Source organism: Mus caroli, unplaced genomic scaffold (assembly GCF_978045245.1).
Source record: "Mus caroli unplaced genomic scaffold, Mus_caroli_1 scaffold_13, whole genome shotgun sequence".
NCBI classification, from domain to species: Eukaryota; Metazoa; Chordata; class Mammalia; order Rodentia; family Muridae; genus Mus; species Mus caroli.
The window spans coordinates 23,358,920-23,372,331 of record NW_028227268.1 but is presented as its reverse complement, the minus strand read 5'-3'; the positions used below and the strand labels follow the sequence as shown (position 1 = coordinate 23,372,331).

Genomic DNA, 13,412 nt, shown 5'->3' with positions numbered 1-13,412 from the left:
AGCGGCCGCCCGCCCTCGCCCTTCTTCCCTCCCCAGCCCGCCCCTGCCTCGGCAGCCCACCTTCGCCCGCTCCTGCGTCCTCGCCCTCGTCCCCGACCTCCCCTCGTGGGCCCCCGCGCCTCGGTCCCCTCCCCCTCGCGGCGGCAGCGGTGGCGACGGCCCCTTTCACAATAGCGCTACCCGCCTCCCTCCTCTCCGCTCCCGGTTCGCTCCCGCCCGCTGCCCTCTCGGCGCATGCGCGCTCCGGTCGGCGGTGGCGGCGGCTGCGGCAGCTCCGTTTTTTTTTAAAGGGAAACGCCGAGGAGTCGGGGGTGACTGTGGGGGAGGGGGACCAGGCGGCGCGGAGACCCCCCGGGGGAGGCGGCAGACCCCCCCCTCCCGGAGTAGGAGGGCTCTGGGCGGACCCGTCCCTCCCACCCCCTCCCGAGGAGGAGCAAGGGGGGGGAATGGAGGCTCGGGGCGGCTGAGGCGAGCTCCGGGGCGGGGGGCCGGGGCGGGGAAGGGGGGGTGCGGGGTGGGGAGACGAGGCGGGCCCGGCCGGGCCAGGGGGGGCCGAAGCGAGCTCCGGGGATGAGCTCGGGGGCGGCTGGGTGCGAGCTCCTGCCTCTGCGGCGAAGGCGACGGTGGCGGCAGCAGAGGCGGCGGCGAGGCCACCATGGGTCGGCGGCGGGCCTCAGCCGCGGCCTCCACTTCTCCGCTCGCCGGCGGGATGGCGCCCGGGCCTCGGAGAAGCCGCGTTAGGGGAGGCCTGTGGCCGCTCTGCTGAGCCGAGCCCGCCAAACTCCCCTCCCCCTCCTCCGTCCTCGACCCCCCGCACCTCGCCCCTTCCCCACCCCCTCCTCCGTCTCGGTCCCCCGCGCCGCTCCGGACCACTATGACCATGAGATCCGCAGTGTTCAAGGCGGCCGCGGCCCCTGCCGGCGGCAACCCCGAGCAGCGACTGGACTACGAGCGGGCTGCGGCGCTGGGCGGGCCCGAGGACGAGTCCGGGGCGGCCGAAGCCCATTTCCTCCCCCGGCATCGTAAGCTCAAGGAGCCGGGGCCCCCGCTGGCCTCTTCCCAAGGCGGGAGCCCCTCGCCCTCTCCAGCCGGCTGTGGCGGCGGCAAGGGCCGGGGCTTGTTACTCCCAGCCGGGGCGGCCCCCGGGCAGCAGGAAGAGAGCTGGGGCGGCTCAGTGCCCTTGCCCTGTCCGCCCCCAGCTACTAAACAAGCCGGCATCGGCGGGGAGCCAGTCGCAGCCGGCGCTGGCTGCAGCCCCCGGCCCAAGTATCAGGCGGTGCTGCCCATTCAGACGGGCTCTATCGTGGTGGCGGCGGCCAAAGAGCCTACGCCCTGGGCTGGGGACAAGGGTGGGGCGGCTCCCCCAGCTGCCACCGCCTCGGACCCGGCGGGACCCCCACCACTACCTCTGCCCGGGCCACCACCCCTCGCGCCCACCGCCACTGCCGGGACCCTGGCGGCCAGTGAGGGCAGATGGAAGAGTATAAGGAAGAGCCCTCTCGGGGGTGGCGGCGGCTCGGGAGCCTCCAGTCAGGCCGCCTGCCTCAAACAGATCCTTCTGCTGCAATTGGACCTCATCGAACAGCAGCAGCAGCAGTTGCAGGCCAAGGAGAAGGAGATCGAGGAGCTGAAGTCCGAGAGAGATACGGTACGGGAGGGGTTAATCTGCATTAGGGATGGAGATCGAGCTCTGCGCATGCTCGGGGGAAGGGGGCTGTAGGAGGCAGAGGTCCCCGCTAGGTTAGGGTTAGAGGAAGTTGTCCACCAGCTAAAGAGTGCCTTAGATGTTAGGTCGTTAGGAGCCTGGCATCACTGACACGTTGGGTCGGAAGAAAGGGTTAAAGGGCAACCTGTGTGTGTGTGTGTGTGTGTGTGGGGGGGGTAATGGGAGGCTTCGGTTGCCAAAGGGTTAATTTAAAACGACAGCCCCACACTTGTGGGAAAGACGTTTAGAGTGGGAAAAGACTTGATTTACGAGGGGTTAAAAATGATAGGGTGGGGTGCAGATGTGGCTGTATGGCAGGGGTTGTATTCAAGCGCTGTTGCATTAGCTGTGCATTGGAGAAGAGGCTATAACAGCTGTTGCCGTAACCACGGCTGTTGCAGCATCTTTAGACAGGAAGGTTGTCATAGGTCTTTTGGTCTGTAGAGGGTAAAGATGGTGTATGTGGAATCCTGTTTTAGCTCTCCTAAATGAGAATCACTGCCTTTGATTTCAGAGAGTTTCTAGTAGAAAATCTGAGTTTATAAAACACTACCCGCTGACCACGTCTCTTGACTAAGCTGGCAGATTTTAAGACATAAGCCTATTCGATGTATTCTGTAAACCCTTCCACCTCCCAGACCTGTTTTCGAATCTTGAGGTATTAGAGAAGTTGTCAGTTATTTCTTTGTACTCCTGGGGAGCATGACTCCATAGGCTTGCTTGCGTGAGCAGCAGCCTTGGGCACACATGTTAAGCACACTCCCTCACACCTCAGGGCCGCTGGGGTGGTGGGTGCTACAGTGCTAACATATCTTTTAGACGCCTAAAAATAAACATGGCTTCTACAGTGCGCTCAGGCTCTGCTCCCTCCGTCCCTCACTCCTGGCTCCTCTCACTCTGGGGCTTCACGCACCACAGGCTGAGCATGGGAGCAGAAGAGCTGTTCATTTTGTTTGCTTCCTAAATGAGTCGCCATCAGGCGTCTGTTTGATGGGAGAGTGCCTTCTGCAAGGTGGAACAGGAGCTGGGGCAGGTCTTGTTGAAATACCTCAGTGTTGCTTTGTGGAAGTTACTCAGCATGGAGTGGCACTGCTCAGCACTGTACTGCAGTCTGGGGTGTGATGGCCCTGCCGTTAGAACACAACATATCCTTCCTTTCATGGGAAGGGGGTGGGAAGAGAAGGATCAGTAAAGGAGAAGAAATGAAGACTATGTCACCCACAAAACATGGTTAAATAATGCTAAGGCTGTGAATCAGAACACAGATGACACGAGTGGCTGGCGTGTGGGGGGGTACTACCGCTGCTGGAGGGCTGTGCTGAGTTCTTAAGGGGATGCCTTCTTTGGCCTCCTTCATGGGCTTTTCAAGGTAGGAAAAAGTGGGGTGAGTTAAGACTAAGGCATTGGTCTGAGCTTGGCATTCACTGCTTCTGTCATGTACTACAGTCTTAGCCCTGCTTAGGCCTGCTCTTATTCCAGTCATTGTTTGGCCTCTGCTGAAGTCTATGCCATGGCAGTAAGAGAGCAGCAGTGACGTCACTCACTAACCAAGGCAAAACTCTTGTGCTGTAAGTAGCACAGTCACCTTTTTGTCAAAACTGAGTTAATACCAAGTTTCTGATTACAATAGACTTCCATTTTGTTTGATTTTTGTGGTTCTCTTCAATTAGAATGTAATTTTGATAAATATTTAGATAATAGTTTCCTGTTATCTCCAACACAAAGCAGAATATATATGTCATGTGTGTTGGGATTATATTACTGGCGTCGATTATAATTCTTTCCAGTGTAGTATGTTTTAGAAGTACTCCCTCAAATACGTACACATAACATTTTGATGTGATACTGCTATCCCTAGGGACGCTCTGTGAGCCCTTGATTCTTCTGCATTGTGCTGTTTAAACATTCCACTCTGTCTAGAGTTTTGGAGTGAACATAGAGCAGATAGAATTTGGACAACCGTAGGACACCTTAAAAGAACACAGGGCTGAGAATGTAGCTCAGTGGTGGTGGTGCTTAGAGTGTTTGCCAAGCACAGTCAGGAGGCCCTGATTCCATCCCTAGCACCGCGTACAACGACGACGAACTGAAACAAGGTTCAATTGAGGGGGTCCCAAAAGACTTGGAGCCAAGTGGCAGAGGCCTTGCCATTAAAAGGTACTCCGATCCTGCCCAGTGGGAAGGGTCTCCCCTTCAAAGAAAGAACTTCAGGTTGCCCCAGCCTCTTGCCATCCAGACTAACTCCTACAATTAATTGTCTTTTGCCTTTATTGCGTTTAAGGGAAGCCATTCAGATTCGTGCCTGCCAATTCAGAGTAAAAGTTGAATTGGTAGGGACCATAGTGGCATGCAGAAGATCGCTGATTCCTAAATGGGGCTAAGTACCGGTGTTTAACTTTGGTGTGTAAGTCTGCACCTTGTCACTTCCCTCTAGCTCCTTGCTCGGATTGAACGTATGGAAAGGCGGATGCAGCTGGTGAAGAGGGATAACGAGAAGGAAAGGCACAAGCTGCTCCAGGGCTATGAACCTGAAGAGAGAGAGGAAGCAGAGTTGTCTGAGAAAATTAAACTGGAGCGCAGCCAGCCGGAGCTTTGCGAGACCTCCCAGGCTCTGCCTTGCAAGCCTTTCTCCTGTGGCCGCAGTGGAAAGGGACACAAAAGGTAACTTTATCCTCTTAACTGGAAACGGTGAGGAGCTGCTGATGGTGATGGGATATGGGCTTGGGAGTCGTGGATTGGCATTATAGTAACCATACCCTGAATTGAGAAGTCTGTTATTCTAGGGGCATGGTGGCTTACCCCTGTAATCACAGCACTTAGGAAGCTAAGGTAAGAGGTCTGTTGTGAGTTCAAGGTCAGCCTGGCAATAGGGAATCTGTTTTTTACAAACAAAAAACTTCCAGGTTTCTGTGTTGAGAAATTGTCTTGAAACATTTTCTTGGTCACAGTACTAAGTACAGAATGCTGAGTGTGTCTGAAGGAGAATGGAGTCTCCTCAAGCACAGATGCTAGCTCACTCTCCAAGGCCTGCTCTGCATACTTTGAAGCATGACCCTTGCTGCCCATGGCTTCCAAATGAACAGTAGATATTTAGGTACTTGGATGCCTCTCTTGCCCTCAAATATATTCAAATCAAATTTTATTTGAAATCAATTAATTTTGTTTTTGTTTTTATTTTGTTTTTCGAGACAGGGTTTCTCTGTAGACCAGGCTGGCCTCGAATTCAGAAATCTGCCTGGCTCTGCCTCCCAAGTGCTGGGATTAAAGGCGTGTGCCACCACTGCCTGGCCCTGAAATCAATTAATTTTTATAACATTTTTTTTCCTACCTAATAGGAAAACCCCATTTGGAAATACAGAAAGAAAGACTCCTGTTAAAAAGCTGGCTCCTGAATTTTCAAAAGTCAAAACAAAAACTCCTAAGCACTCTCCCATTAAAGAGGAACCCTGTGGTTCCATATCAGAAACTGTTTGTAAACGTGAATTGAGGAGCCAAGAAACCCCAGAAAAGCCCCGGTCTTCAGTGGATACCCCACCAAGACTCTCGACTCCCCAAAAGGGACCCAGCGCCCACCCCAAGGAGAAAGCCTTCTCAAGTGAGATGGAAGATTTGCCGTACCTTTCCACCACAGAAATGTATTTGTGTCGTTGGCACCAGCCTCCCCCATCACCGTTACCATTACGGGAATCCTCTCCAAAGAAGGAGGAGACTGTAGCAAGTAAGGCATAGAGAACACTTGCTCTTTACCCTAGTGGTGGCGGTCACGCTAACACGTGTGAAAGGCCTTTGGCATTTTTTAAAAAGTGCAATCAATAAAGCAGAGTTCTGTCAAGAATGAGTAAGTTAACAGCCAGAGACAGACACTGTGCAGGCATTGCAAATAGATGGAATTACAGCAAAATGTGCTCAATGTATGTGTCTGCTCACAACACTGGGAGATGTGTTTGCCAGTAAGTTGCTCATCACAAGAGCACCAGACTTGGGGGGTGTAATCTCCGGCAACTTGCATGCCCTCTGAAAGAAGGGTTTTCTGTGCTGTGAAATGCATAGAACTTACACTTTGCCGTGCACGACTGTTCCTGCAATTGATATTGTGTGAAACCTGGGAGGGCGGTCTTTGGGTGTTCTCAGGGGCCAATGGTAATTTTTGGTTGGGGAGCCAGCTTGGGGTGGGGAATTTCACCTGGGCCTCCGCTCTCTAACTACATAAACATTTATCTGTATCTCTCTGTCCCGGTCTGGGGGCAGGAGAAATCTGCCAAAGACCAACAGTCTTCCTTTACTGCACTTCACAAGGTTCTAAGATGTGGAGAGTTCACTTGGATTGCAGTAGCCCATTGGTTGTTCATATATTTAAATAAAATGGTCTACAAACTATTTTTCAAACAATAAGGACTATCTTGGGATATCTGAGCTGCTTGGGGAGGGTGTGGGGTGTGGGGACTCGGTCTTTATTCTTGTTTATTTCTTAATGGCTTCCACAGAGATGATCCCCATCTTCCATTTGAACCAGTAACTATAATGTGTCTTCAAGTGTGTAATATTAGTCTATGACAGCCATTGTGGGTACTCTTGGGTAATGGTGGGCAAAGCTTTCTTAGCTAGATCCTTAGACCTAAGTTTCTACTCCTGTGCCTTCCTCCAGCAGGGTTGGGGATGGGAATCCATCACTGAGATGTGAGCATTCTCCAGGCTTTGTCTGCATGTTGTGACAAATCCCAGTGGGGAAGATGGAGAACCCATCTAACCTTTATTAGGCCTCACACTGAGGACACAAGACAGAGCAGGGTCCTGACCTAGATTTAGGTACTTAAAGTTGTTTCAGTCAGTTGAACAGGTTCATTTTAATAGTTAATTTTTGCTGCTCTAGCAATGCTGTGTAACAGTTTAGGAGAAACCATGAAGCAACTTCCCATCCGGAATTAGGAAATGGCTTGGTCTGGAGTTATTCTTTGTGACTGGCTGTTTTTGAAAACCCTGTCTACTCTAGTAGAGCAAGTTCCAAACACGTCTGAGATTGTGGGCATAACACGATGAGGGGGTGTGACTGGGAGATCCCAGTCTCTTGAGGAGCCTGAGTTCTGCATAAGTGTGTGAGTCCTTCTGTTATTGATGCTCCTATCTCAAGAGGAAGTCTCAATGACTTATTCTAAGGAAGCCAAAGTCTTTCTTTGTGCATGTTGTTCAGGCTGAACCAGCCAGGTAGTTTGTTTGGAGGGAGGAGGAGACTGGGTAAGAAGACTACATCTGTAAGTGCTAAGAACACTGATCTATTTATTTGAAAAATAGGTCAACTTTTACTCACCTGCCATGTTCTGAGTTTAAGGTTTGATATCCTTGGCCATCAACTGTTGCAGGGAAACCACCCTAAATAATGAAGAAAAGAAGTCGTCTCAGTGTAAAAAAAAAAAAAAGTGGTGGGCTTATTTTCTTTTCTTTTGTCTGTTGTTCCCTCTTCCCCTTCCCCAGAGAGAATTTCTCAAAAGAACAACTCAGAAAGCAAAATGGCTTCCTAGCGAGCGCATCAGAGAGGATCCTTTCTTCCATTTTGGGTGTGGGCTTTTTTTCTTTTTACACTGAGATGACTCTTCTTTCCTGCATTATTTAGGGTGTCTGATGCCATCAAGTGTTGCAGGAGAAACTTCAGTCTTGGCTGGTGAGTAGATTAGGAATTGCTGGCTGGGCCTGGGGTGGGGTTTGGCGGGATGGTGGCTGGTTGGGAGCTGCGTTCTCGTCTGTTGGATGTGGAACAGTGAGAGAGTCCTTGGCGTTTGATAACACTACTGTAGGCATCAACACAACCCACACACCCCAGTTGTTTTTCAGGAACGTTAGGAGCATCCATTGTGTGGATTGTCAGGTGTTGGCTTAGGGTTTTTTGGTGACCCTGAGTTTGGCAGACTGCAATGGCGCTTTAGGTTCTTGTATACCATAGTGAGGACACTGACTGACTATGGCCTTGAATGAGGCCATAATATGGATTCCTATCACATAATAACTGTCTTATCTGGGGAGAGACCTCTTGTCCTTGTGGATAGTTGGACAGCTGTATGACTTTGGATTTAAGGGTGGTTCCACCCTCCTCTTTTTCTTCTTCTTTTTCTTTATTTTTTCAGTTCCTTCTTGGAGGGACCACTCAGTAGAGCCTCTAAGGGACCCAAATCCTTCAGACATTTTGGAGGTGAGTACCCAGAGCTGTTAAGGGGGTTAGGAACAGTAGGATATGGGGATTAGCACCTAGAGTCCCAGCTACTCAGGGGCTGAGGCAAGGCAGTGACTCAGATTGAAGATGTGGAGGGTTCTGTAGACAGCAGAGGGAGATCTTGTCTCAAAGACCATGGAGTTGGGGTGGGGCATGGAGGGAAAGGCTTGCTTGAATATTTCTAATAGCTGTGAATGGATTAAAAAGAACTCTCTTTTTTTTAAAGATTTATTTATTTATTTTATGTATATGAGTATACTGTAGCTGTACAGTTGGTTGTGAGCCTTCATGTGGTTGTTGGGAATTGAATTTTAGGACCCCCTGCTCGCTTTGGTCGGCCCTGCTCGCTCTGGCCCAAAGATTTATTACTATACATAAGTACACTGTAGCTGACTTCAGACGCACCAGAAGAGGGCGTCAGATCTCATTATGGGTGGTTGGGAGCCACCATGTGGTTGCTGGGAATTGAACTCAGGACCTTCTGAAGAGCAGTCAGTGCTCTTACCCACTAAGCCATCTCACCAGCCCCTATAAAGAACTCTTAAGAAAGGAACTTGGGGTTATTAGGTCTGTATCTTTCATCTTATGGATGAGAAAAGCCTGGTTTGGAATAGCTAGGTCACTAATCAGTGTTGTGGGGGAAGTGTTCCAAGCTAAGGGACTCCATGCTGCCACTCAGCAACACAATCCTATGTTCCAAACTTACTTGATTGTTGAAAAACAAATTGGTATTTTGAACTCAGAGATTCCTACAAAGTATAAAGGGGGAGGATTTATAATCCTCTCAGAGATGTTTGACATGTTTACCCTGAAAAGTTAGGAAAATTCATTTTGAAGCTTGGGATGTCGGGAAGGATGGGATAAGGACAGAAGTGTATCTTATTGATTCTTTTACTCGGAGGTGTGTGTGATATTTATAGAGCTGGATATTTTTAGAACCTGAGGTGAATGATTTCGTGTTCCTGAAAACTGTTACTCCAGCATGCTCATAGGTCGCTTGTCCCTGTTGTTCCTCTTCCAGAACCTGGATGACAGTGTATTTTCAAAGAGGCATGCGAAACTGGAGCTAGACGAGAAGAGGAGAAAACGGTAAGACCAAGACCCCCATCCCGGGAGCATGTGAGCCTTAGGACTGTGACTGGGAGAGTCCTGGGGCAGGCACTAGTGTCACAGTTAGCCAGGGCGGTTGTCCTTACAGGCACACATGTTGGCCTTTTTATGGATGCCCTCCCTCAGTACTACTTTCTTTGGAACACCAGCATATAATTCAGAGTGCTGCACCCAAAGAATTCTTCCGCAGCCTGGTAGTCAGTCCCTTTACCCGGTCAAGGACCTTCTAGACCCTGGAGAGTGGGAACTGCCTTTGTAGGACAACTTTTAGGTGAGTAGTAATGCTTGGTTTGTTTGTTTGTGTTTGTCTGGTTTTTCCCAGATGGGATATTCAGAGGATCAGGGAACAAAGAATTTTACAGCGACTGCAGCTCAGAATGTATAAAAAGAAAGGAATTCAGGAATCTGAGCCTGAGGTTACCTCATTTTTCCCTGAGCCAGATGATGGTAAGTGGTATCTATCAAAAACTGTAGGCTTTGGGGCTGACGAAGTATGGCTCAGGGATTAAGGGCACTTCTGTTCTTGGACAGACCAAAATTTGGTTTCCAGCACCCACGTTGGGCAACTCAGAACTGCATGGAATTCCAGTTGCAGGGGACCTGGTGCCCTTTTCTGACCTCAAAGGGCACAACACTCACATGTACAAACCCATACACAGGGACAGAAACATAAAATAGCATAAAATAAAGCAAATAAAAAATTTGCAATTGCAGACTTTTCAAGGGGGAAAAAAGAGTGCAAGTCTCCACAGCACAGCTGCTTGTGACGAGTGAGCTGTGCTGTGGAGGTGGTGGTGGTGGTGGTTGGATGTTTCTTTGCTAACAAGGCTCCATGTGATTTTCTTCCATAGTTGAAAGTTTGCTGATTACCCCCTTCTTGCCTGTTGTAGCATTTGGACGGCCATTACCAAAATTAGCTCCACAGTAAGTAGAACAGATTGTTCCTCTCTTTTCAGGTAATTCGTACATACTTTTCAGGCTCCATGGAAGTGTAGATAGAATGGGGACACACATGACTTAGGGATAGCCATGATTGTCTGATGACAAGCCAGAAGCCAGGAAGTAGGAATGCTCTTTTTTTGTTTGTTTGTTTGTTTTTGAGGCAGGGTTTCTCTGTGTAGCCCTGGCTGTCCTGGAACTCACTCTGTAGACCAGGCTGGACTCGAACACAGAAATCCTCCTGCCTCTGCCTCCCAAGTGCTGGAATTAAAGGCGTGCACCACCATGCCTGGCTTTAGGAATGCTCTTTAATCAGAGGTAGATGACATTGTCATTTGGATGGTGACTGTGTCAGCTGACTACCGCCTTGGAAGTAGCCTTGTCACTTTGCTGTCTTTCTTTTTGCCAGGAACTTTGAACTACCCTGGTTGGATGAGCGAAGCCGTTGCAGGTTGGAGATCCAGAAGAAGCAAACACCTCACCGGACTTGTAGGAAGTAGCTGTGCTGGCAATAGCCTGTCTTCAGATAGTTGTAGCATGCTGTTCCAAGAGAATAGCAGAGACCTGTATGTGTGACCTGTGTCCTCATGTATGTTATCATTCACTGGTAATGCCTTTCCATACTCCCTTTATATTAGTTTTGTTTTCTTTACTCTGATTTCACAAAACAAACAGAAGAAAGCTCTTGCGTTGGGCTAATTGTGAATTAGGAGTTACTGGAGCGTCTTTTCCCATTTTGGGGAGATGAGCTTGAGCTCGTCCTATAGGGGGAGACTTGGGGGGTTTCAGGGGCCACTTGTAACTCACCTGCCTGCCTAACGGGGTAAAGGGCTCTTCATTAGCGTGTCTAAGATGGACAACAGCAACCCTTCCTGTAGGAGCTGTGCCTGCCCTGACCTCATGCCTCCCTGGTGCGCCTTCTGAATAGTGTGGGTGTAGTAGGTTTCACCGTGAGCTTTAGGGCCCGAGGAATAGCATGAAGTAATGAAGCAAGACATTCCTCAGAGGGAGAAACTGCAGAGTTTTACCTGAAAGTTCGTTCTCTTTAAACCGCTCTGTGACAGTGGCATGTGGGAGGAGACGTGCAGCTGGTTCACTTTCTTAGTTGATGGGTAACTGAAGTGTTCCTTCCCACCCCCAACAAAGAAAATGTTTAGAAAAGAGACTGGGAGTGTAAGTTTCCAACTAGTTATCAGTGCTAAACCGATAGAGCTCTCATTTGGGGATGGCATGCGAGAGTCTGTAGAGATGTCTCTGTCATGTCACTTTTCAAGGATTCCTTAGTGGGGCTTCATCCTATTAGCCAAACTTTTGGTGGTGAGATAGAGATTTGGGGTGGGGGCGGGGGTAGGGTATGGAAGGATACGCTTCCTCTGCCTGGCAGATGTCTACAGCTTGAAACAAACAGTTGTACCTAGTGAACTTTATTCGTTTAGTGAAAATAGATTTATACATGAACCATCTTGTTTCCCATCTTCTGCCCTTGTTTTGTTACCGAAAAGAAAAAAAGAAAAAAGAAAAAAAAAATCAGGACAGCACTCCCAGGCCACTTTGGTCTCAGTGTAAGATCCCTGTTAACTATCTGGAAGAGAAATGGAGCCGAGGCCTGTGGGCTTCTGGATAGGAATTGCCTTTCACTAGCCTTCAGGACTATTGTACAGAAACAAGTTGGGGTCCAATCTCTAGAAGGGTAGGGCTCTTATCCTTGAAGAGAACATGGCCCCAAATTATTAGCACTTTTAGAGGAGAAGCCAAGGTATGTAGGGTGTGTGGTTGGCCCATCTGCTGAGCATGCAAGAATGGCATTGCCACTGTGGGAAGAGAAGTTCTCAGGGGCCTCCCACTGCTAACGCTTTTTGAGACGTTATCTTGCTCCCTGGGTTTGACTTTGAAAGGAATTATTCCAGCAGTCCATGTAGTGTTCTTGGATGATCTTGCTGCTCTTAATTCTCCTGTGTGTGTGTGTGTGTGTGTGTGTGTGTGTGTGTGTGTGTGTGTGTGTGTGTATGGCTCTGGGTTTTCACTTGTAACTCCATCTGCTTAGGAGCATGGTCTCTCTGTGATGGAAGCTGCCATAAACCACTGCAGCGAGGATGTAGAGAGAAAGGGGACTTCTCCACTAGGGGCTCTCATCTCACACCTTAAGGATGGGGATATAGCTAGAAAGATTGGGCCAGATTGTTGTTGTTGTTGTTGTTTTTTAATGAGGCCAACTGTTTAGTGCTCCTACTCTGACCTGTGTTGTTTCTTTATAACATGCTCCTCAAAAATAATAACCTCAGTCAGTTGTCTCTTTACTTCGTTTCTTGATCCCTCTCAGTTTTTTCTTGACAACGAGATTTGTCAGATTCCTAATTTGGGTGTGGGTTAACAGATTTAACCACCAGGTTTCTGCCCTACTCAGAGGAGTCCTCAGATCCTGTTTTTGCTAGACTGAGAGGAATCCATGAGGTGCTATCTGGCAGGACTGAAGTGGATTCTATTGCTTTGGTTCTTCTTTCCCTGAGGACCTACTATTTGGTTCTGTCCTCTCCTAGATGTCCTTTGGTTTGGGGATGCTGAGGTTTGCTGAGGAGGCTGGGGTGGGAGCACAGTGGGGAGTTATCTGCTTTCCCTCCGTGGGATACAACACTGTGAGATTCAGTCTTCAGCAGAAAGAGAGGCCCTGCAGTTCTCTGAAAACATAGTTCCTTATTCTTTCTTTAACAAAGTTTAAGCTAGTGTTAATAAATTAAAAGAGAAATTGCTTGTCTCTCCACCTCAGCTTTATTTTATGCCCGTTTCATATCGTTGTCTGTGCTGTAATTCATACTTTTGATACCATTTCTGATGTGTAAAGTCGGCTGTCTTGTAAATATCTTATAAAGAGTTCAATTGTAAATAAACTATTGTGGCCGTTAACTTTTGAACTTTTGCCTCATTTTATTAGATTTGTTGGGAAACATTATATCTGCTTGTATATATGAAAGATTGGGAAAGAATCTTCATATTAACCCAAGTGAAATAGAGAAACACATCACCCCTCTTCTAATCAGGGGCTCATCCATTGTGTCAGACTCTAGTGTGTGTCTGTATGTTCCTTTGTCCTGAGTCCTTCCTTATACATAAATGGCAGATTACAAAGCTCGTAAGCAAGACTTTATAGGTCACCTACTCAGTGTTTGATACGTGATTTTTCCTGGATATCAGTCCAGATAAATGAAGTTCAGATCTGCTTGACCTGTCTCAAAAACAAAAGAAAGTAGGACCCAGAGCAGGGTTATGAGCGGACACACCTGTAACCCTCGCATCTGGGGAGGCTGAAGCTGGTGGGTCCCGAGTGATGAAAGGGCTAGCCTGAGGTCATAGACTTTCTTAAAAAAAAAGAAAAAAGAAAAAAAGAAAATATCCCAAGCTGGATTCCGACCAAACAACTAAAGGACAAAGTGGCAGGCTATCCTTGTCCTTATTTAGACA

The 13,412-nt window shown here is 48.8% G+C and overlaps 1 protein-coding gene across 2 annotated transcripts; it reads left to right on the top strand.

Annotated features, from left to right (window-relative positions):
* The first annotated feature begins 516 nt into the window (after positions 1 to 516).
* On the top strand, positions 517 to 10,655 carry Msl1 (MSL complex subunit 1). 2 transcript variants are annotated; one of them, XM_021178443.3, is made up of 9 exons: positions 517 to 1,648; positions 4,140 to 4,366; positions 5,041 to 5,423; positions 7,314 to 7,361; positions 7,822 to 7,886; positions 8,929 to 8,996; positions 9,340 to 9,464; positions 9,869 to 9,941; positions 10,366 to 10,655. In XM_021178443.3, exons 1-9 carry the CDS (start codon positions 875 to 877, stop codon positions 10,454 to 10,456), a joined length of 1,854 nt encoding a protein of 617 aa, XP_021034102.1. In that variant the 5' UTR covers positions 517 to 874; the 3' UTR covers positions 10,457 to 10,655. The 2 variants fall into 2 exon arrangements, with proteins under 2 accessions (XP_021034102.1, XP_021034103.1); XM_021178444.3 differs by lacking the exon at positions 7,314 to 7,361.
* Positions 10,656 to 13,412: the final 2,757 nt, after the last annotated feature.